At 44.3% G+C, this 22,681-nt stretch overlaps 1 protein-coding gene across 1 annotated transcript in view; it reads left to right on the top strand.

The window, feature by feature from the left end:
• The window catches only part of REDIC1 (regulator of DNA class I crossover intermediates 1), a 753,321-nt gene that overhangs the window by 344,351 nt on the left and 386,289 nt on the right, over window positions 1–22,681 (top strand). Inside the window, exon 7 of the mRNA XM_086929839.1 lies at window positions 9,701–10,146. Within this exon, the coding sequence (XP_086785965.1) occupies window positions 9,701–10,146 (446 nt within the window). The remainder of the gene's footprint in view (window positions 1–9,700; window positions 10,147–22,681) is intronic.

Genomic DNA, 22,681 nt, shown 5'->3' with positions numbered 1-22,681 from the left:
TGAGACGCCTGCATGCGCAGACGCCACACCTTCATGAGCCGCTGTAATCAAAGAAGCCCTGCGATCCGAGTTGGGAACTAGACGTTCTCCAACATCAGGAATTTTCACATAAGGAACCTTATCGGGACTTAAGTGGTATGTGTATTTAGAAGGGAACCCCGCAGGATATTTACTTCCCTTCCCTGTTGCAGCAACAGCTGCCAAGATGTCATCATCTATTTTGCTTTTGGATCTCGTGACTGCTGCAACTAAGTATTTCGATACTGCTGACTTAGCTGCTTCATCAGCAAGCGAGTTACCAACAGCGTGGACCCCCACGCGCTGATGGCCGAGAGTATGAATCACAAACACGAGTGGCAACTTCTCTTTAAGTTCCGCCACTCGGACCCAGATCATTTTATGTTTTATTGTGCTACCTTTGGAATCACGAAACTCATTCTGAATCCAAAAGAACAAGTTTTCATTGTAAGACTGGACACAGTAGTAAGAGTCACTTACGATCAAAGCCGTCACACTAGGATCTGCGTACTCCAATGCAAGCATCAGAGCACGAAGCTCTGCTAATTGTGCGGTGCAGTCCCCAAGCGTCTGCGTGTGCACGTGACTGGACTTGAACTCATCGTTCACCATGGCACCGACCACAATGGCGCATGCAGAAACGTAGTCATGTTTAGAGCCATGCGCAACCTGCGCCGAACCATCAGTGTAAATGATGCAATGGAAATCCTCCAACGGCCGCATTGCTAAAGGAGCAGGATGAACAAACTCATACTGTAAATACTCCTGCGACCGTAAAGTGGCATCAAAAATAAACGTGACATCTTGTGATGTCAAGGATGCAGCCCACTGAATCCACCTAGGGTGCAAAGCTTTAGAATTTGGTACACTGGCTTTCGTAACTGCCTCCAAGGCAGGACATGGGGTAACAACCAACATGCGTTTTCCTTGTGACAGGGCACGTTCTTTAAGAATCGCCATCTGCACAGCCGTTAAAACTTTCTCCACAGTGGAAAACGCAGTTCAGCCGAAGTGTACAAGTGTGATTTGTAAGCAATAGGTACTGTATCTCCTTCATTAAAAGTCAGGTACGTGAAACCCACCGCCCCAGGGATAATTCTTATCACCAGGTTGGTCTTGTTATCACGAGTCTGTAAGTATTCAGAAGCGAGCAAATCAGCCTGCAAAGACTGCAGAATAGCTGAATGCTCAGGCAGCCAGCATGATTTGGAAAAAGATGGTTGTATCAAAGCATACAAAGGCTTGATACGCTGGGCATATTCCGGAATGTAAGTTCTCCCGAAATTCAAAAAGCCCAGTAAAGATTGTAATTTCTTCAGTGTTGTCGGAGAACGCAACTGTGCGCATTTCTCCAGGAAGTGAGGTGCCAAGCCTTTTCCCTCGTTGTTAAGCTCGTAGCCGAGAAACAACACTGTGTACTCTGCAATGTGCGACTTTGCAAAGTTAAACTTGTAACCAATGTCTGCAAAGTTACAAATTATGCTATTTACTCGACACAGATGCTCCCAAAGATCGTCGTCTGTCAGATAAATGTCATCCACATACGAACAAGCAACTGGGTCGATGCCCTCTAGAAGAGAGACAATGCGTGCGGAAAATACGCCAGGACTATTCTTATAGCCCATTGGGAGACGCCGAAACATTTTTTGCACACCGCCGCATGTAAAACTGGTCCATTGGGAACTTAGACCATCTAATCTATGTGCATAAAAACCATTGGAAATGTCAAGCGTGGTTTTGAACCGTTTACGCTCAAGACTATTCACTAAAGCAGAGCCATGAGTATTCTGTACTGCGCAGTTACGGCAATGCGAGTTTAAATGCCTATAATCTAAAACCAAACGATATGAGCCGTCCGGCTTGTTTACAGTAAAAAGGGGGTTATTCATCGGTGACACACACGTTTCAATTACACCTTGATATTCCAATTGTTCAAGGATAGCTGCGACTGAAGCTTTGGCTTCACGCCGTATGGGATATTGAGGTTGAGGCTGCGGCTGAGACCGTAACGGAATCTCATGGCTTGGAGACAATTTATCCCAGCCACACTGATTGCGGTACACAGCCGGCGCAAGCGCCAGAGCCCACTCTTCTGCAAAATGCAGCGCTTCCACTCTCGATACAGTGTGCGCGAAACTGGGGAGGATCACCTCCTCCCCTCGCGGAGCTGCGAGAACAAAAGGTGGGGGCCAGTCAGCCTCCGAAAGCAAAATGTCATACGTAGACGAAAGATTTTCCCAAAATACCCCTTTTACAGTTCTCTGCATGTCACCTTCGATTAACAGGACAATTTCAAAAAGACGTTCAGGGGGAGCAACATGCGTGTCAGCAGTTTCAATCACAACATAAGTGTCAGTCGCTGTCACCTTCAACAGTGGACGGAGGGCCTCTCTCACTATGGTAATCTCTGCCGCGCTGTCCAGCAAGGACAGAGCCCACGTCAGATTCTGAAGCCGCGTTCTCACTATCTGGGGCATATCGATGCGCTGTCAGACTTTCTTCGTGGCAAACTGTGGTCTCTTGGGCGTAGTGCCTTCCTGCTGCTCTCCACCGTTACGTGGGCGGGGCTGACCACGTCCTTGCTGGCCACCCCGGCCCCTGCCACCCCCTCCACCACCGGTTGACGGAGCCGATGAGTCCTGAAAGGAACGAGGAGAGCGTTGGTCAGAAGCCTGAAACCTTTCAGGCGATTTAATCATCGCGCGGTCGCGCAAATCATAAACACGATCCGACTGCGCAGGCAACGGAGACGCAGGAGCAGAAACCTGTGTTTGTTGTTGTTGTTGCTTACCCTGATTCTGCTTTTTATGCCAATTTTGTTTTTTGACTTAGGTTGACCACTAGTATCCGAAGACTGACCCTGGGGCTGCTTTTTCTCCTTATCAGGAAAAGCCTTAAGCCCCTTCGCATTGCGGCCAACCGTTTAATAAGCAGCCATAATAATCCTTGCCAACCGACGGGGTCTTTCGGCCTCTGGAACTAACGCCAATGCGTTAGCAACCTGAAAGTTCACTGCATCCCCCTTGACATTCGCAAGGATCAGATCGCAAACTACATCAAAGGTGCCACACAGGCGCATACCCAATTCAACCGCCGACTCCGGTCCGTGTTCATCCTGAACACGTTTAAGGACCCCACCCAGATTGGTCACAGACGGGGTACCATAGCACCTCGAATAGACCGCTGCAAAAGTCTTACCCCAGGTCTCTCAGTCAACAAGTTCAGGTGCCAAATCTTTCGGTAAACTTAGTGTAAGAATCCTGTGTTTATCACCAGGACTCGTGTTGGGAAACACAGCTTCCAGCTGGCCGAATTTCTCAGCAAGCCAGAACGGAAAATCATCCTTGTCTTGGGGCTTTTTGCCCATCACGGAATTCACCATGACAGGATTGATTTTCAAACCAGCCTGTTCTACACGAAGCTGTGCGCCCCTAGGGGCTACGTCCTGAACATTACGGCTAGTGTAATGAACAAGCGCTCTAATCACTGCCACTGCGACTTCATGAAGCCGCCGCAGATCAGCCACGTTACAAGTGGCGCGATTAGGGTGAGGAGTGAATCCAGCCAAAGCGGGCCAAGGTGTGCCCGGAATGGACAAAGGACCTAACCTCGGAGCGGTTAAAGCGTGTGGTAGGGCGCTACCAAACCAAACTCCATGCTGCCAAGCATCAATAGGAACTTCCAGTGCCCTGTACGGAGCATACGCAACCGGTACAGCTGAAGCAGTGTATGAATGGAACACTCCAGAATTAGCGTCCACCGCTGGAAATGTCACCCACGAATAAAATAGTTCGTATGGGTACGCATGTTCTGCACTCAACACCAGAACCACAGCCAGGCCGTCTACAGAGACATTATAAGCCCGCAAGTGGTCACGCACCGCAATGCGACTATGTTGCGGGATGTCCACGGGTTGTGCCATGTCAGCACCGGAAAGAGAGAAAACAAAGACTACTTTGTAGCACAACTGGGTAGTAATTCAAGAAAACCGTTTTTAGATAGATTCAAGCTTGAAAAGACCTATTTCAAAAATAGGTAGGTTTTCCGACTCTGCCGTTTTCCGGAAACGGGAATGAAGGCGTTAAGGTTTGAATGATATACTACTCGAGTGTCATGATATAAGGCCAACAACGTATGGGCGCCATGTAGCAGGGTTTCCGTTCTCCCACAGAACTGTGCACAGAGATCTAGAACCTGGGTGAGTTAGGGTGACCCAAAACTCACCTTAGTTTCAGAAATCCCCTTACCAAGCTAGCTACAGTGTCTCCTCGGTAGTAATAACTTCCCAATGACTTAGACAATCCAGAACATGAACTTAGGGTACCTCAGGTATCGTGGAACACATGAACACTCTTTCGTTATATAATCATTACCAACCGAAACTGGGAGGCAAAGAACACACGTGCAAGTTTGAAATGTTTATTTTTCAATGCAAAGTTCTCAAACGCAGTATCTTGTATAATATCAACATACATATTATAAAAATCAGAGTTAGCAGCATAGTCACTAATCCATAGTAAGCAAAAGGTGATAGCATGTTATGATGCAAAAATCTATAGAATTCTGTATCACCTATATTTCGCGCACCCTATTTAGCATATTATATTATATCTAATAAGGTCTCATTTGGGTTCTAGCAGGGCGGGCCCATACCTCTAAATCTCAGTAGGAGCAGATCACATCAACAGCTACCAGCTCTCTGCATGCGAAGCATCAAGTGTGTTGATTCATTCCCTGTAACTCTATCTTAAACCCGAGTAGAGCCCAATGTTGGCAGCAACATTATTTGTGTTATGTCTAATGTGGTGCGAGGATCCGGCCTTCAGCAACCTTGTGTTAGGTTATTCTTAGAGGGTGCAGTTCTCAGTGTGCAGACATTTGTACCAAGTGTACCAAGCACGACTGATATCAGAGCAATAACATATTATTCTCAAATAAATCACATCTTTCGTCTAGGTTGAAAGCTACAATAACAATTAGGTGTCGTGTGCAAACTGAAGCCGAAGGAAAATATGGTGTTTAAACATTTAATAAACTCATGCTAACTTAACACAATATATAGAAACGCAGTAACCATATGACAGTTCTAAGCTGCCTTCCTGCCAGTCCCCTTTAATTGCCTGCTTCCGTCCAAGCTCCATCTGCCTAGTTCCAGTTTTTTTCCCCTCTTTTGGGATTCATTTCCGCAGGCACTACACGCATCCAAGTTCTATATCATACAAATCAAAAGTAGCTGCTGGAGAGCATCACCCATAACTTGGACAGAGCAGGGTCAAGTTAAAGAAGACTCGCTGTATTCAACCATTGATAGCACCCCCACTTCATCTTCTTTTCACTGTATTGGACCACCTGTGTTTGGCTCAAAGAACAAGGCATGGGTCCGTCCCAAGCTGCAGCCCTTGCACAGAGTCTGGAATCACCATGAGCTCACATGCATGACTCCAGGCTCTATGCTCAGTTTTTCAAGTTTGGAGGGAGGGTACTAACTAATAGCGATACAAGAGCTGCTTAGATTAGTATCCTATTCTTTACGCATCACATTTACCCCTATCATTACATATAAGAGCGTTATTTACAGTCTCGCTTCTGATAGATTTTTTTAAGATGACTCTGACCCAAAGGGAGATTACAATGATAAAACAATTCAATTTTCAAAATCCCATTTGGCCCGAAACCAGGCATCAATAGTCGAAGTTAATTAGTTTTATTTCCAATTAATAGTAAATTCCATATATTTGCATGTCAGGAAAATATTAAAGAGGTACAGGATTACAGCTGGCAAGCTGAAATATCGCAATCGGATCAGTCTCAATAGAATAAAAAAAACATTTATCACAACCACAGCAATACAGAAACTGCAAATTAGAAATAGATGTTCCTTAAAGAAACTCTGATTCTCTCTCTTTCTAACATGAATAAGTTCTAAAGTCATCTAACCACAGCTCTATCTTAGAATAAGGACGGTTCATAAAATAGGGTCGCAAGAAAATGTTGGAAGGCGTCAGCATTGTAAAGTCTCGAGTAGAAGTCTCCTAAAATTGGAATAAGTGTTGAGCATGAAGCTTCACACTTGCGAGAATAAAGAAAGCCGAGAGGTCTGTACCCCTCCAAGTCTAAGGGAATCTTCTCTAACTTCTAACAGTGTGAATGCTAATTAAAACAAACAGAGACCATAGCAACAATCGTATCTCTTCCGTCCCCTCCAGGAGCCAATAGTCTCTATCCTCTTGTTGTGCATTTGCAACATCACCAGCTTTTCCCATCCCACAGAACTTGGACAGATGCTGCCTCCTTGAACATCACTCCTTGAATATTACTCCGTTCCTGATACACGATGAATCAGAGGCTTCATCTGCTCTTTAGATCTTCACGTTTTTTGCCAAGATTTCTCTTCTCAGACTGTCACAAAACTAATTCAAACCACAATACTCCATTTCTTTAGCTAATGAAACCTTGAGAATGTACCTGCAAAGGAAAATAAGCATTGGCATTACCAATACGTCTCACCTTTGGAGCCTTATAAGTATTTAATTATGCAGCACAATATACTTGGTGCAACAACATCAAGTGTTGCATGGCTAAACACTTATAATATCCCAAAGGCGAGACCTATTGGCTATGCCAATGCTTGTTAGAACTGCCGGTGCTGGCAGAACCCGACCCACTTAAAGCCCTGGGTGGCAGGCCGTGCCTTTCTACCAAAAGCTAGCAGTTTGTGGAAAAGCACACCCAGAGAAACTAAGGCTCTTTAAAGAGCTGCTACTTTGAGAAGAATTTTAAAAACATTTCCACTTTAACCTAGACTTTGGTGTCCTGATCCTTAGCACTTATAGCCTAAAGGCATATAGAGCTTTATACATCCCTTCGCATGATGGTGATGCCTTTGTTTTAGTAGAATATTGGCAAGAGGGGCTGTGGCAGGAATCACTCTCTTGCAGTGAAGGAGCAAAAATGGCTAAGCTAAAGTCATTCCACCATACACTACTTCAGCCAGAAAGTATTTAAAGTACCTGAGCACCTTATGAAGGTAATTCTTCATTATTGGCTGACAGCGTGTACGGCAAATGACTGGCATTTTTTTTTTCGATAGTGGATGTGAACATAGAGCTCAGAAAGGACATTTTCCACCTCGCCACACACATACTCTTTCAAATGCTGCTGGCCCCTGCAGCTCTCAGGGTACCCTCTAGTTTTCTCTAATTATCCGCATTCTTCATTAACCCAATCGTAGTACATGCGAGTAGGGGGAGGTTGCCTGTAAGGTTGGGTAGGAGAGAGAGAGAATAGTCTTCGTGAATGATGAATAATTGGAACTCCGTTTTAACACCCAGTTGCCTGTATTTAAGGGAACATTGCTGTAATTAAGCAGTCCGACTGCCCCAGCAGCCCTTTCACGGCCAGCAGCGGCTCCATCAGCCGAGGAACAGAGAAAATAGACAATCCGGCATGAGTGAGGAAGAAGGGGGCGCGAGGGGCAGCGAACACAGACAGACATTTAGAGAGCGCTCAGGGTGCCCTGGTGACTGCGAGTCTCTACGAATGCCGGGAGAAGACCTTTTTGTCGGATTTCGAGAGCACAATTAGGGAATGACGACTGTTATGACATTCGTCTACTCTGCAGCAGAGGCTGATTGTCCACTTGTTACAGCACTGGGCAGATTTCGCTGTATCTCTAGGTATGAGTGATTTAATTTGCTGTGTCTTACCGAGGACTAAGTGTCTCCCTCGAATACACTTTTAAATGCCTAGCTTAAACATTAGGAAAACGGCAACCAGCAAAAGCGCGCGCTTTGCGCGTCAGGAGACGGGCCTGTGCGATTCCCTTGCGGGAGCGTGCAGCAAGGTGCGTTGATTGTGACTATATGGCACCACCATATGGCGCCACACGCTCCCACAAGGGAATCGCCAGAAGTGCACGCGCTGCCATTGCAAGCAATGCAACACGTGCACGATTTTGCCCTCAAAGCTGTGTCGATGGCTAAAGGTCTCTCTCCTATGCAGCGCATGCACGCTGCTTAGGCGAGACCTAAAAAGCGCCAATCAAGCAAAGCAAATTTCTAAATCACAAGGCCTTTAGTCAGACTACCTTTAACTAACATTTAAAAGTGCACTTTTGATACATGGTTATACTGGTGCACATATAATTCACAAGGGAATGCAAACGTGAATAAGTGCATACATGATTACACTTTTGAACATTACTTTTAGAATATATGCAAATGTGACTTAAAGTATAAATGCAGCGTGACTACAAAATACATCTTCATGTTCAACTGAACATTAATGCACATGTTTATAAAGCTTCAGTTTCACACTAGTTTCATTTTATTAATGCTTTTATTATGATCACATATGTTAATATTAAGACACACAGTAGATATATCAAAATTATGCCGTGTAAGGGATATAGGGGCATATGTAGGTAGGCGTTTGCGAATCGCAAACTACCTTTTGGTATGTAGGTGCCACATATCAAAGTAAGAAATCGCAAAAATTGCGATTCCTTATTTTGCTCGAGCATTTAAGGAATCGCAATTTTGCGATTCCTTAAATGCTATGTAGGAGTGCCTTTGACATTGCTAATATGTCTTAAGGAATCGCAAAATACCCCCTACTCCAAGTAGATGGTATTTTGCGATTTCCTTTCAAAATTATTATTTTTTTATTTTTATTCAAAGTGCCATGTGGCGCACAGACATGCCCTTAGGGCATATATGTGCGCCACATATACTTACAGGCACATTCCAGGGGTGCAACAGGTGTCCTTTGGACACCCTGGCACCCTTGGATTGCGATTCTCAAATTGCAATTTTCTCATAGAAAATCGCAATTTAAGAGAGTATCCCAATTCATTCCTTAATTGCGATTCGCAATTTGCTATTTGCAATTAAGGAATTGTTGAGATTCGCAAAAAAAGTAATTTTTTTTTTACCTACATTTCATTTTGCAATTCTCAAATAGCGATTCCTTAAAAATCGCTATTTGAGAATTGCAAAATGTGATTACCTACCTATGCCCCGGAGTCTAAATTGTGCTCCTCCACATACAACTATCTCTAATCCACCGTACCCAAATATGATAACTTTTACTGTTTTGGTCATTTGATCCTTAAACCACTCAAACCTGCACGTGAAAGTATCATGGTAGAACATATATTTTTTTCATTTACCTGTTGTTTCATATTTCTAAAATTAAATGTAGGCTGGTATGTACCCTGGAAAACGAGTTTTCTTGTCACTCTTTCCCAAGTCAGTGACCTCATTTCGCAAGAAGGCATCCGTAAAAGGACTTCCTCTATTCCTGGCACATGTACTCTGATTTTTTAAATCCATGCCATAAACAAATGAACTGTTCAAGGAGGTCATTGTATAATTTGAACGTAGTAACAAGGTGCTGGAGCAAAACTGTGCAAACAAACGCTTGTGTTTTTCTGAAACGCTTTGAAATCACAATTGAAATGTATTGATTGTGATTTGTAGCAATTTATACTCTAGAAGTTGTAATAATGCTGTTTTTTTCTGTGATCTTTATTTAGCCATGCAACTTGAAAAATTAAAAATGCCCTGAAGTATATACTTTGAAGAGTTTAAACCTAAATTGTATTATAAGGTGCTTGATAGTAAAGTACATACACAAGATATTATTAAGACTTATTTTATTTGCTTACTTTTTTGTAAATAAGTTCAGGAAGTATCAACTTTGTTGATAAAACTTGTGTTATGAACATTGGTAAAGAGTCGGAAACCAGCTATAGAGAAGAAGACTTGTTCTACGGTTTCCAAAGTGAAAGAATCCCGCCTATATTTGACCTTCTTGATGGGCCAAACCAACAGGTGCCTACACCGTTAGAAGACTGTGAAGTTTTTAATAACGAAGACCCCATAACTCAGGTATTTACAGCAAATGCAAACAGAATCAGACAGCAGGATCTGCGCCATCTCAGAAGCAAACCCAGGCATACACAAAGTACTGTTGACAGATGCCTAGAAGGCATTGTTACTCTTCCTGAGCAGCATTATTTGCCTAATATTAATATGCTAAAGAATAGTGTTGCGAGTGAACAATTTGAGGACAGCATGACAGGAAACTATGAAATGTCGAGGAACCTAATCAGGATTGAAACATCAGGTACGTAGTTATGATAGAAGAACATAAGACATGCATTCTCAGTATAGATTTGATAAATACATATTTTGTCAATGTATAGCTGGATTTTTCAGTCATTTATGGGATTATTTCCAGGCATAAAAAAGAAGTCTACTTTTACTATTTCAGCAATATTAACTTTTTGTGTAAGTATAGTACCATTTGCAGCCAGTGAAAAATAATAAACACAGTGTGAACGTGCCACACAGTTTAAAACTTAAGGTCAGATTTGAAGTTTTGCAGACTGTGCTTTGTCTGTCAGGGAGGGGACACATTAGGTCCGCTACTTTAATGGCCTACTGTCTACCAAATTTAGACATACCTGCTAGCCCAGCAGTGACATCTGTACTATGTCACTATGTCACAGCTTTTCTTGTCCTGTTTCAAAAGGTTTTGTGGATGACCGCCGTCGATGATTGATGCCCATACACTGACTTCTGAAAAAAAATTAGTTTTTCAAAAACAAACTGTCAAAGTGGGTTTGTTACTGAAAAACAAATAATTAACAATGCATCACACTTTGTAAGTTTTATCTCAGGATGCGAGGGCCATATTATTTAACTGGCACTCGCCACCAGGTTTTTTCTGGCAGAAAAAAACCCAACAAAAAACAGGCCCGCCCTTTGAAAAGAGTGGGTGGTGTGCTGGCTTTACCCCAATCAACCTCTACTCCATAGGGCCGTTGGAGGGAGCTTTCCATCGAGGGAGCCAACGGGGGCGCAATCAACTAAAGGATGGTGGTCCACTCATCTTTAAATAAAATGGGCAGACTGTCAGTTTGGCAAATAGGGTACTTGGTCGCATTTACAGTGGAGTTCCTTGTCTGCCAAACTGTAAATCACGCTCTTAGTTTGTAAGCTGCTGAAAGATGATAAGTCGCAAAAAAATCCAGTGTCTGAATCCAGAAAGGTAATTGGGTATAACAATGTGTTTAGTGATGCACTATGTTGAGTTTCCTTCTTAAAAAAATGAAACACATTTGTTAGTGCTGTACATTATTGTTTGTGCCATCCTCTGAGCAGTTGGAAGACATGTTTGGAATGTTAGTATTTTTGGCAAGAATAAGAGGCAACAACATTGAATACACTGGTCGATTTTCTCTTAGAAGCAGTATGATCCTAGTTTGTAGTATAGCTGACAATTGAACAAACAGAGTAAGGATTGAAGTGCTGGTTTAGAACAGTTCCATTGCCCATGGTCAATCCTCAACAGACACTTTTTTGTTTAGTATTACTGGTAAATAGATGGTATATATTTAAGGTAGATCCATGTGAAGAGTATTACAGCAGCAAAATCTATGATTGTTTAGTAGTTCTTCTACAGATGGTTTGTTTTCAGGTGGAATAAATGGTATGCAACAGAAGGTGCCATTTATTCCTACAGACAGTTGATGTACCCAAGCTTCCATGCTAGGAAAGTTGCTTTCAAGAGTACAATCAGCTGCAGATCAATAACCTTACTATAATTACCATTAAGATAATGACATTGACTGACTCCTGATAGTGCTCCTTTAGGCAACAGTTGACTTTTGTTTTTTAACCTGAACAGCAACCTTGACCTTAAGCCGCAGGTAAAGAAATGGCACATTTTGCCTGTTCCTGTTTTGTTGGGATGTTGCTGCACTCCTAGTATCAGTCTTTCTCTTCCAAGGGATCATCATCAATAGTCCTGCTCTGAGCTACAGGCACATGCCAAGCTCCTGAGGCCTTCCTGCATCTGCCCAGTTGACCTGCAACTGGAATTGCCTGAGCTCTGCTGGCCTCAGCAAGAGTGAGTCCATGATCCCCATGAGGTGCCTCCCCATGTCCTGGACCATTGGCTGACACCAGAGGGCCCTCCTCTAACTCAGAAAGAAGAAATCCTGACGTTTTGGGCTCTTCCTGGATGTGTACGGGCACGTTCGTGGCAAGTTGTCGCTGACCGCTAACGCCAAGTTCGAGTGAACCTGACTCTTCGCGCTAAAGCGACTGCCAACTGCAACCAGCATAGCTAGATCAGCACAGAACAGGCCACAGCACGGAAACAGCAGTCCTTCACATAGTCGATGATGCACTTCAAGCAATAGATCACAACCAATCTTGTCTGCTCATCCTCCTAGATCTGTCATCAGCGTTTGATACAGTTAACCACGAAAAACTTCTAAACAGACTTCACAACAGGATGGGCACTGTACTGGAATGGTTTGAATCATTCTTACAGAATAGAACTCAGAGATTCCTAGTAAACCAATCTCTTCTCCCTCATGCCCAAACACAATTGGAGCACCCCAAGGATCTACTCTATCTCCTTCACTGTTTACAGAGAAGAAATCCTGACGTTTTGGGCTCTTCCTGGCTGTGTACGGGCACGTTCGTGGCAAGCACTTTGTGTAATAAAGCACGCTTTATTCGATTTTCAAAGAAACCATAAAAAGCACATATAATACATATACATTAAAATCACACTTCATAATTAATACAGCAGCGGGATAAACCCAAAATTTACTAAACTACATCGTGTCTGATACTAATAAAAGATACCTTATTTACATTAAAATGTTCATTGGAGCTCGTTTTTTTCTAAAACGAAAAGCTTCTGCTAGGAAACTGGCCACACTAAAAGTAATGTAAATATTGCCCAACATCTGGAGGTAAATTAAAGCCGTTCTAACTTGAATAAAACCCGCCTCCCTCAACACAGGTAATAGATGTTTTTTCCTAGCAGTAGTATAAAACCTGCAAAACATCACAAAATGCATGGTATCCTGCTCAGAGAAATTATCGCTATCACAAGGGGGTGCATCTTTCGCATGATTCCATGAAGGGTAATAACCTAGAGAAAATTGGATCAGGTTAAACCTGAATCTTGTTAACAAAAATCTGTGAAGGGGTCTTGTAACAAAGTTCAAGTATGGTTTGAAAGTTAGGGTAGTGATTAACATAGCATGAGCTCTTATGGATGGTTTCATCATTTCCCTCCCCTCTCTACTAAGGCGGACCCTATCTGTAAAATGGGCTTTGATCCACTTTACGTCCTCTCTCTTAATGTTGCGAGGAGATAAGAAACATTCCACTCTACCCAAAGCTGAAAATTTGTTTTTTAAAAACTTCAACCAAGGTATTTTCATAGCATGGTCCTAAGACATGACGTCCTCCAGAATAAGATGGTTTAAAGTTAATTCTGGATTCAGCCATGTCCTTGCCCAAAGTAAAAGAGGTGCCAAGTTCAGCTTGTCTGTAATATAACCCAGACCTACTTCCTCATGAATGGAGAATGTAGGGGTAGATTTTGGCACTGAGAGCAATATTCTAATTAACCTATTTTCTACCCTTTGGATTTTTTCATGAGTGACATAGCCCCACAGGGCAGCCCCATAGGTGGCAATGGGAATGCATTTGGTGTTGTAAACCTTCAAAAGTGCTTCCATTGGCCTGGCCCCCAACCCTTTGGTGAAGCCCAACAAGGCAGTTGTTGAACGAGCCAAGGCTAAACTCTTTGCCTTTATCTGTGGGGCCCAAGACCCCCTTTCGTCAAAAAGGACCCCCAAGTAGGGAAAAACCGGGACCCTGGAAACCACCTCCCCCTTACATTTGAAGGTTTTAGATCTTAATTTCCCTCTCTGCTTGCCCACTATCATAGTATGGGATTTTTTTGCGTTTACTTTCAGGTCAAGTTTTTCCATAAAGGAGCCAAAACAATCCAATAGTGTCTGTAGACCGATGCCCGTACGGGCAATCAGTACCGCGTCATCTGCGTATAGGAGGGCCGGAATCGGCTGCCCTCCCGCACGCGGCACATCTGGACCCCCTTCCTCCAGCTGTTTTTCCAACCCATTTATATAAATGGTGAAAAGGAGGGGGGCCAGGATACACCCTTGTCGGACCCCTTTCTCTGACTTGAAAGTCCCCGTACATCTCCCCTCATTTGTGACCCTTACTTTGGCGAATAACTCCTGGTGTAAAGAGGCTATAAAAGCAACCAGTGAAGAGTCTATCCCCATCTCAAGAAGGATTGACCACAGTTTGGACCTATTTATCAAATCGAAAGCCGAGGAGAGGTCCATAAAGGCCAAGTAAAGGGAACCCTCCCCGGCCACCACATATTTGGCAATTAGAAGGTGCAAATTCAAGCATTGGTCCAGGGTGTCTCGTTTCTCCCTAAACCCGTATTGTATGTTTGAAAGCCCTCCGCAGGCCTCCAGATTTTCCCTAAGTTTAGCCAATAAAACTCTGCCCAGAATCTTGATGGCCGAATCAAGCAGGGAAATGGGTCTGTAACACCCCGGGTCATCGCGTTTTCCTTTTTTAAAAATTGGCACTATGATGGACATTGCCCAGGTATTTGGAAACACCTTATCATTTGCTGCCCTAAAGACTTTAGTTAATATTTGAGACCAAGTTTTCGGGGCGTATCTATATAGGTCTGCAGGTACACCATCAGCCCCCGGGGCCTTATTTGTGGAAGTCTCCAAGATAGCCTTTAAAACTTCCTCCTCTAAAAAAACTATCGGGGGGGAGGCCTGAGCTATCAATTGGCAGGGCTGGTCTGTACCATTCTTCTCGCCGTAGACATCTTTAAAGTGATCAACCCACTTCTCGTCCGGGATAACACAGTCAGTAGCTACATTTAATTCGTCTGCAAAAAAAGGATGATTAATGATTTCCCAGAATTTTTTGCTGTCACGCAAGACATCAACAGAAAGAAGTCTATCCTACGCTTCACTTTTGATTTCGTCTTTTCTCCCCTTTAAAGTCTTTTTGTATTCCCTCCTCAAGCTGGCAATAAGCAGTCTGTCCCTTGGTATAGCTTTTAGTGCATGCATTAAACGGGTATGTATCCGTGAACAATCAACATCAAACCATTTTAACATACTAGGTATTTTCTTAGTCTGTGTAACAGTCAGGTCCTTCACAATTTGGGCACATATGGATTCAAAAGCTTGAACAATTGAAATGTTAGAGGCCTCTTGATCCAAACATAGCTCTATTTCTCCCTCAATTTTAGGCAATAAAATTGACATAAAATCATCAGGAATCACCTTGCCCCACTTGAGCCTTCTCCCTTGATCAGAGGGCACAGGTATTGCCCGCTCCTGTTGGCGGCCCGGCCCCTCTCGTTTAAGGTCCTCCCAACTCATCTCCATTGCCACGGGGTTATGATCACTATAAGGTGACTGAATTGTTCTATAGGTTGATACCTTGGATTGTAACACCGGCGTGGCAAATATATAGTCCATTATCGACCCTTGCGGCGAACCTTTATAAGTAGGTACTCTTTCCCTCCCATCTGTGTTTAGGGGTTCATAAAGATTAGAACTGGCCATTAAAGCTTCCAGGGCCTCACCAGATTTTGTGTGTTCAAAATGGGGTATAGATGTTCCTGCTGGTCCCAATTGTTCGCCCAAGTGACAGGGAAAATTGCATAAATGAGTATTAAAATCACCTAACACGATGAGCTCAAATGTGGTGTGCTTATTGAGACTGAAATTATATAAAAATGTCTCTAGGTGTGCAATGTGATCAGTATCCATTGCCCTCTCCCAGGAATTATAAAAATTAAGTAATAAAATTGAGTGGATCGAAGAAACAGTCCATTCTACAATCAAAAGATTAGGAGAACCTGAATCTAACTGTTTAAAAGACCCTGCAAGATTAAGGGAAAAAAGAAAAATTAAGCCCCCCTTAGCTCTCCCAGCTTGGCTGGGTATCGCTGGGACAAAAAAGGTAACAAAACCATCCAGCCAAACATCACATGAGGTTTCCCAGGATTCTTGTAAAGCTATGACATCAAAGGAGGTAATAAAATGAATCCATAGCGGATCATCCTTTTTGGCTCTTAGGCCCGCTATATTCCAACTAAGAAATTTACATAGGGCTGTGTCATTCTCCTGCATAGGGCCAGAAATAGAGGCAATTGGGGAGGGCGGTCCAGTGCTAGACACTCGCCTCGATTCAGGTCTATTAACAGGGGGGCCCGACCGTCATTCACAATCATCTAGCCCAGAGAACGCTTCAAACCTATTCGAAGTTTCAAAAGGGGTAAAAGGCAACAAATGATTCATTCCACCTACACTTTGTGATTGATCCATGCCTCTATAGTTATTCCTATTCTCCCTATGTGGTACAGTATTCCATCCAAATGTATTTTTTGGCATTTTGGGGTTTGGATCCTGCCACATGTGTTGATTTTTAAACATTCCGGTAGGGTTATTGAAAGGACCAAAAGGTACCCCAACGGATGTTATTGCAGGCACCTGGGCTTTAGGATAGAAGTAGGTTAAATCACAGGGGACAATAAGTGAACCAGTAGACCTTGGCATCCAATTGAGGATGTGTGTCACTGCCCCTGGATCTCTGAAATTTATAATTATTAAATCCCCCTCTATATCCTTTGCTCTGCTCCCCAACCAGGGGAGTCTCCTTACATGAACAATCTCATTGTTGATGAAACATGGGAGCGGTCTATGTTGCCCGAGCCAATGTATGGTTTTATTTTTTAGTTGGCTAAACCCTTCCCTCTTATTGTCTGCCAGCACATAGGGGACTGCCTCTGGTGGCAGTTCAACATGGCGGACCCTCTGGTTCCCTGTTTTACCTGGGTACACAATCCCCCCTGCCTCCTGGTTGTTTCTAGCAACCACTGTGCTAACCCCTTTGTTGGTGTCCTTCTTGCTAATTTGGGTGGGCTGATGAACTGCCTTAGATGGATTTACCCCTTGGTCAGCACAGCTCGCAAGATTACTTGGAGGATTTAAAGCCTTTTGTGTGAGGACTGTGGGTGTAGGAACTACAGCTATAGGCGTTAAAACTTGCTTTAGTAAACCAATCTCTTCTCCCTCATGCCCAAACACAATTGGAGCACCCCAAGGATCTACTCTATCTCCTTCACTGTTTACAGAGAAGAAATCCTGACGTTTTGGGCTCTTCCTGGCTGTGTACAGGCACGTTCGTGGCAAGCACTTTGTGTAATAGTTATGACGGCCCTCTGTGAGCGCGAATGCAAACCTCCTGCAACAACCCTCTGCGAGGCCCGACAAGATCTTCGTCCCGATCATCAAAAAACCTACAGCAGAACCGGCAGATCCAAATGACTATCGCCCAGTGACCAACATCCCTCTTCTTACCAAATTAATAGAGAGATGTGTACAGAATCAGTTAAGCCTACACATTGACAACTTCTCTCTATTGGATGACTGCCAATCGGGATTCAGAACAGGCCACAGCACGGAAACAGCAGTCCTTCACATAGTCGATGATGCACTTCAAGCAATAGATCACAACCAATCTTGTCTACTCATCCTCCTAGATCTGTCATCAGCGTTTGATACAGTTAACCACGAAAAACTTCTAAACAGACTTCACGACAGGATGGGAATCTCCGGCACTGTACTGGAATGGTTCGAATCATTCTTACAGAATAGAACTCAGAGATTCCTAGTAAACCAATCTCTCCTCCCTCATGCCCAAACACAATTGGAGCACCCCAAGGATCTACTCTATCTCCTTCACTGTTTAACTTATATATTGAACCCCTTACAGAAATCCTGCGAAAATCTAAAATATCATACCATATATGTGCGGGCGACACGCAAATATACATCAAGATTGCATCACTGGAAGACACAACCATCATGAATGAGGCCCTCAAAATGACGCTAAAATGGCTAACTAGCAATCATCTCAAGCTAAACGGAAATAAAACAGAATTCTTACTCATCGCACCACGAAAGACTCCAGTGGAAGTGAAGGAATGGTCTAAAATGATCAAAGCGTTAAACTGCACCCCGACTCTAGTTGAGTCAGCGAAATCTCTCGGAATCACACTGGATGAACACCTTGATATGAAAACCCACATCAAAGTAATGGCAAAAAACACACGCTTTCATCTGAACTACCTAAGAAAAATGAAGTCATTTTTATCGGAGAAACCTAAAACTAGCTGTGCAATCACTGGTTATCTCAAAGATTGAATATGGGTGCACAACGCTAGCAGGTCTTCCAAAAATTTCCATAGCTCCCCTTAAAGCATAGCATGCCTCAATGCAGTGGCAAGACTTATTACAGGATCGAGGAAATTTGACCACATCTCCCCTCACCTGAAAGCTTTAAACTGAATACACTATGAAGCTAGAATACAGCTAAAAATGTCATGCATCACCCACAAAGCGATTCATCACAACACACCGAGATATCTTGCCCAGAAAATAGAAATTTCAGGAGGAAACAGACCTGCCCGGAGTGCCAATTTTCTACTGCTGAGACCTCCTATCTTCAGGAGAAAAAAAAACCTATGAGAGAGCGTTCTCTGGTGCAGCCCCCAGAATCTGGAACTCTCTTCCTGCGAACATCAGAAAAATTTCGAACACTGCATCATTTAAGAAGGAAACTAAGATCTTTTTCATGAGCAAATACCTCTCATAGGTAGGCAATTCGTCATCTGAGACTCATCAATGAGGATCTATTAGATAACAAACCGGGAAATATATAGAAAATGACCCACGGTAAGAGGACACTGGCGGTTGGCTAGAAACGAACCTGGTGATGGGAGAAATCAATCAGCTACTACCTCAGAACAGTTGCACTAGTATCTTGTAATATTGTAGCGGTCTTTTATCGTTTCCTTTGTTTCCACCTATACACTAGGTTTTGAAGTATTACCAAATAATGTATTCAATTGTATTGCTTGTTATATACATTGCTGTCTTCATCCTATGCCATATGATGTTAAGCGCTCTGATACCCAGGGGTCTAGTTCGCGCTATAGAAAACTGTTTATAAATAAAATAAATAAATAAAACATTTATCAACACCCCGTATGGCCATCAATAAATATCCATTTAAATAGCACAACATACACTTGAATCTAGTGTGTTCGAGTATTTATCTTGTTCCTTGTTTTATATGCTTGCTTTCATCTAAATACTTCATTTTATGTCAGTCTCTTCGTCAGCGGTACAAATAATGATACAGTTATATATAACAAACAATACAAATAATAAAAAAAGTCATCACAAATACCAACACTACATGGACACGAAAAAATATGGTATTATTAAAACGCTTTTTTAAATGGACTCCAGAGCTTCTTAAAGTCAGTGAGTTTATACAATGTCCAAAAATGTAACTCTCTACAGTCAATGTATTACCCCTGTGAGGATGAAGGTACATTCCTATAGTTCCTTCTCTACCTGAACCTAACCAATTATTTGTGTTTAGATCCTATGTAAAGTTCTCAAGTATCATCACATGATAGACTTGATTATATGTAGAGACGGTTCTCGATCTTCTTCCCCAGGATAAATGCCAATGCTTTTCGACCTCTATACTTGCGGGGGATGTCGGTTTTTAAACTGTCAAGGAATTGGGGTGGCCATCCCGGTTCAGGACAACATCCAGGTCTAATATTGTGTGACGACCCGCTGATGAATCTCCAAACCTTTCCTCATGCCTGGTCCCGACAATGACTGTTTAAAAACTGATAGCCACCATTAAGGAGTCTGCCTCACATAGCGAGATGAACAAAAAATAACGTCCGGTCCCTCTACTGTCCGTTTCCGCCATCGCTCGCCCTCTAGGGTCCAGGGCTGTCATTCGACGCTTGGTAAGTCAAGGTGCTTGTTGCCGAGGTCTTCGGCCTCTCCTTCTTCTGTTGTTAAGGGTGCTGGTTCCTGGAACATTCCGGACGTGCGCTCCCAACAGTCGTCCCCCCTCTATCCACCTTTTCCGGGTGTGGGAGCGACTCGGGCCCAGATAAAGGCATATGCCAAGGCTCTTCAGGCCTCCCTTGGGTCCTCTCCCTTTTCTGGGGCATCCTCTCAGTCTCTGCTTCTTGTGCGGTGCGCGATAAACACGCCAGAGGGTTCGCCCCTGGCGCCAATCGAGCCTTTGCTCCCTGGACATGTGATGTCGTTAGGGCGTGGCCCAGCTGGGTCCCCCTCTACGGGTCACATGGAATCGTTGGAGCGCGGCCCACCCAGGTCCCCCTCTACGATGCATGGTGCCTCTGCCGCGCCGCATAGCCCCGCTGGGCTCTTTGGCGCCGCTGGTGGTTGCCAGTGCTCATAGCCCTGCCTTGAGCACACCCTGGGCTTCTGGGCAGGCGGCCGCCTGTCCGGAGCCAGGGTCGGCGCCGTACCGGCACCTGAGGCTCGCCTCCTCGGCTCCGCCTCTGCTTCTATCCCCGGAGTCAGAGCCTGTCTTGGAGGAGGCGGAGTTGCTTGCCTGGCCAGTGCCTTCTCCTTTTTCGGAATGGGAGATTGTCATAGTTTCGGTGGCGGACGGCGCCAACTCTACCCTAGATGCAGCCGAGTCGGTGCCTGACGAGGCACGATTGGTGCCGCCGCGCGTCGTTCTGGCACTGTGATGACGATGAGTTCTGGACTCTTCTCTAGAGGCCTCTGGAGAGAGTTCGACGCCGCCCTCTCGCCTGGCGTCGCCAGAGGTATTGTTCACAGTGCCCCAAGGAATTTGTGGAGCCTCCTCAGGAGCTCTCAGATCTGGCAGGCTCTTTGCTTCCCAGGAGCCCCATCAGGATACTCATTCTTCCATGGTGCTCCCTCACGTCGGGCATTGGTCTCCCCCTCAGTGTCTTGGGAGGGTCAACTTACAACCCTCCCCCACTGATGAGCTGTTGTCCCCTCTGCGGAGGGCTACCAAGGCTGGTGCGACTTTTTTGCGAGTGGTCTCATTGACCACCCTCATTTTAAACAAGCATCCCCCTTCTGCCCCTTTACCTATGCACCTCTTGCTTGAAGTCCTTCACCGTTAGTCTGGAAATGTGGAGCCGCTTTTGCCCTTTGAGGCTTCACTTTATTAAGCCCTTTTGGGTACCTGGGTCCGGCCTCTTTCAGGTGACCCAGTGGCTCGTTCGGTTTTGCACCGCCAACGCCCAGCATCACATGATCCTATTTGTCTTTTTGTGCTCCCTGATGCGCAAGGGTTTGAGTTGCAGACTGCCTTTCCTTCTCTGCCCCCTCTAACGCTTCCTTCCTCTCGGGATTCCAGATGGCTTGAGTCATGGGGTAGGAACAACTTTGCATCCACTAGTGCGGCCCTACGGTCCTTGAATACAGTGTGTGTTTTGGCTCGGGCTACCTCTGCCCTGTGCGACTCTGCAGAGTCTTTGCTTCCTGTCACCTTTGAAGGAGCTCACGTTGATCTCCTTCACCTCCTCTGGGATGGTCACGACCTTGCCGAATTTACCATCCATTCGGCCTGAGATACTGCCGATTCTTTGGGCCTTGCCATGGCGGGTTCTGTTGCCTTAAGGCATCACGCTTGTTTGCAAGAGAATGTCTTCCCTGAAAATATCCGGGAGCGACTGGTTGACTTACGCTTTGACGGGGTTTTGCTGTTTAATGCTCAGGCCGAATCGGCGGTTCACTGGCTCCTGGCAGGCTTTCGTCCTCCCACTTCGGTCCTCTTAAACCTGCCTTCTGTGGTGGTACTTTTTCATTTCGCATCCTTTCGATGCACTCTGCGTTTGCCATGGACAGTGAGCCTTACGTATTCTTTTTCTTGTCAAGGGTGATTACCCTTTTATTGGAATCACTTGGATGCGTTTTGCTTTGAGCTGCCTGTTTGCCTGCTGCGGCCGTGTTCCACAGGTTGCTGTGTCTGATCCTCTGACTGTGGTATTGAGCTGGTGGCTCAGCTCGGTAATGTCATACGGCTTGGAACTCATGTTCTCGGGTGCCGTTCGTTACCGCACTCTTTTGGTTTGGCTTGTTACCCTAAGAGGTGTTTCCCGTTTTTGGGGTATTCATACTCCATGTGGGGTACTTGTATGCTATTATATAGCTTGCTTATCTTACCTGGGCCTGGAGACCCTGTGGACTCCATGCGTCGCTTAGCGGTCTGTTTTACGGTATTCTATGTTTTTCCTTGCTGCCATCTGCTTACGCCATGGTCATCCACCTCCTTGGGAGGTTTCATGTGCTCCTCTTTAATAAATAAAATAAAAAAAACTGCTCCTACCGGCCTTTACTGTACTAGGTATGGTCCGGTATGGACATGTTCATGCTCTTGGCTAGTTCTGTCTCTATATCATTATATGTTTATACATTTCTGTATACATGCCGCTTGCCTTGGTTTTCCTCTTCCTGCGTCCTCCTTCAAGGCTGCGAGGTCGGGAACAATATCTCCATGCGTGGGGGAGCTTTTCTGAGTTATTGCAAGTTGCCATAGGTAACCTCCTTGCTTCCGCTTACTGGGGTGATTCCCAAATTTGACATGTGCTCCCTGTGTTGCGTTTTATTTATTATTTTTTTTTTTTATTTGCATTTGAAATTTATAAACGACAATACCCCCCCACCCCCCACCCCCGCAGAACAGGTAGCAAAATCTTACATTTCATTGATTATAGAAAATACGAAGAAAAGTATATACGTTTGTTCAGTGAGCATGAAGCTGAGCTAATAATAATAAAAGAAAAAAAAAAGAGAGAAGAGGGACAGTAAATATAAAACCTAAGTGATTCAAACAATTCATTCCTCTTGCATCCAGTCTAGCAGAGGTGCCCATATCATCATGCCCTTATT

This window comes from Lissotriton vulgaris, chromosome 1_1, assembly GCF_964263255.1.
Source record: "Lissotriton vulgaris chromosome 1_1, aLisVul1.2, whole genome shotgun sequence".
NCBI lineage: Eukaryota > Metazoa > Chordata > Amphibia > Caudata > Salamandridae > Lissotriton > Lissotriton vulgaris.
Note: the sequence above shows the minus strand (reverse complement) of the source record. Positions and strands in the feature narration are given on the sequence as shown.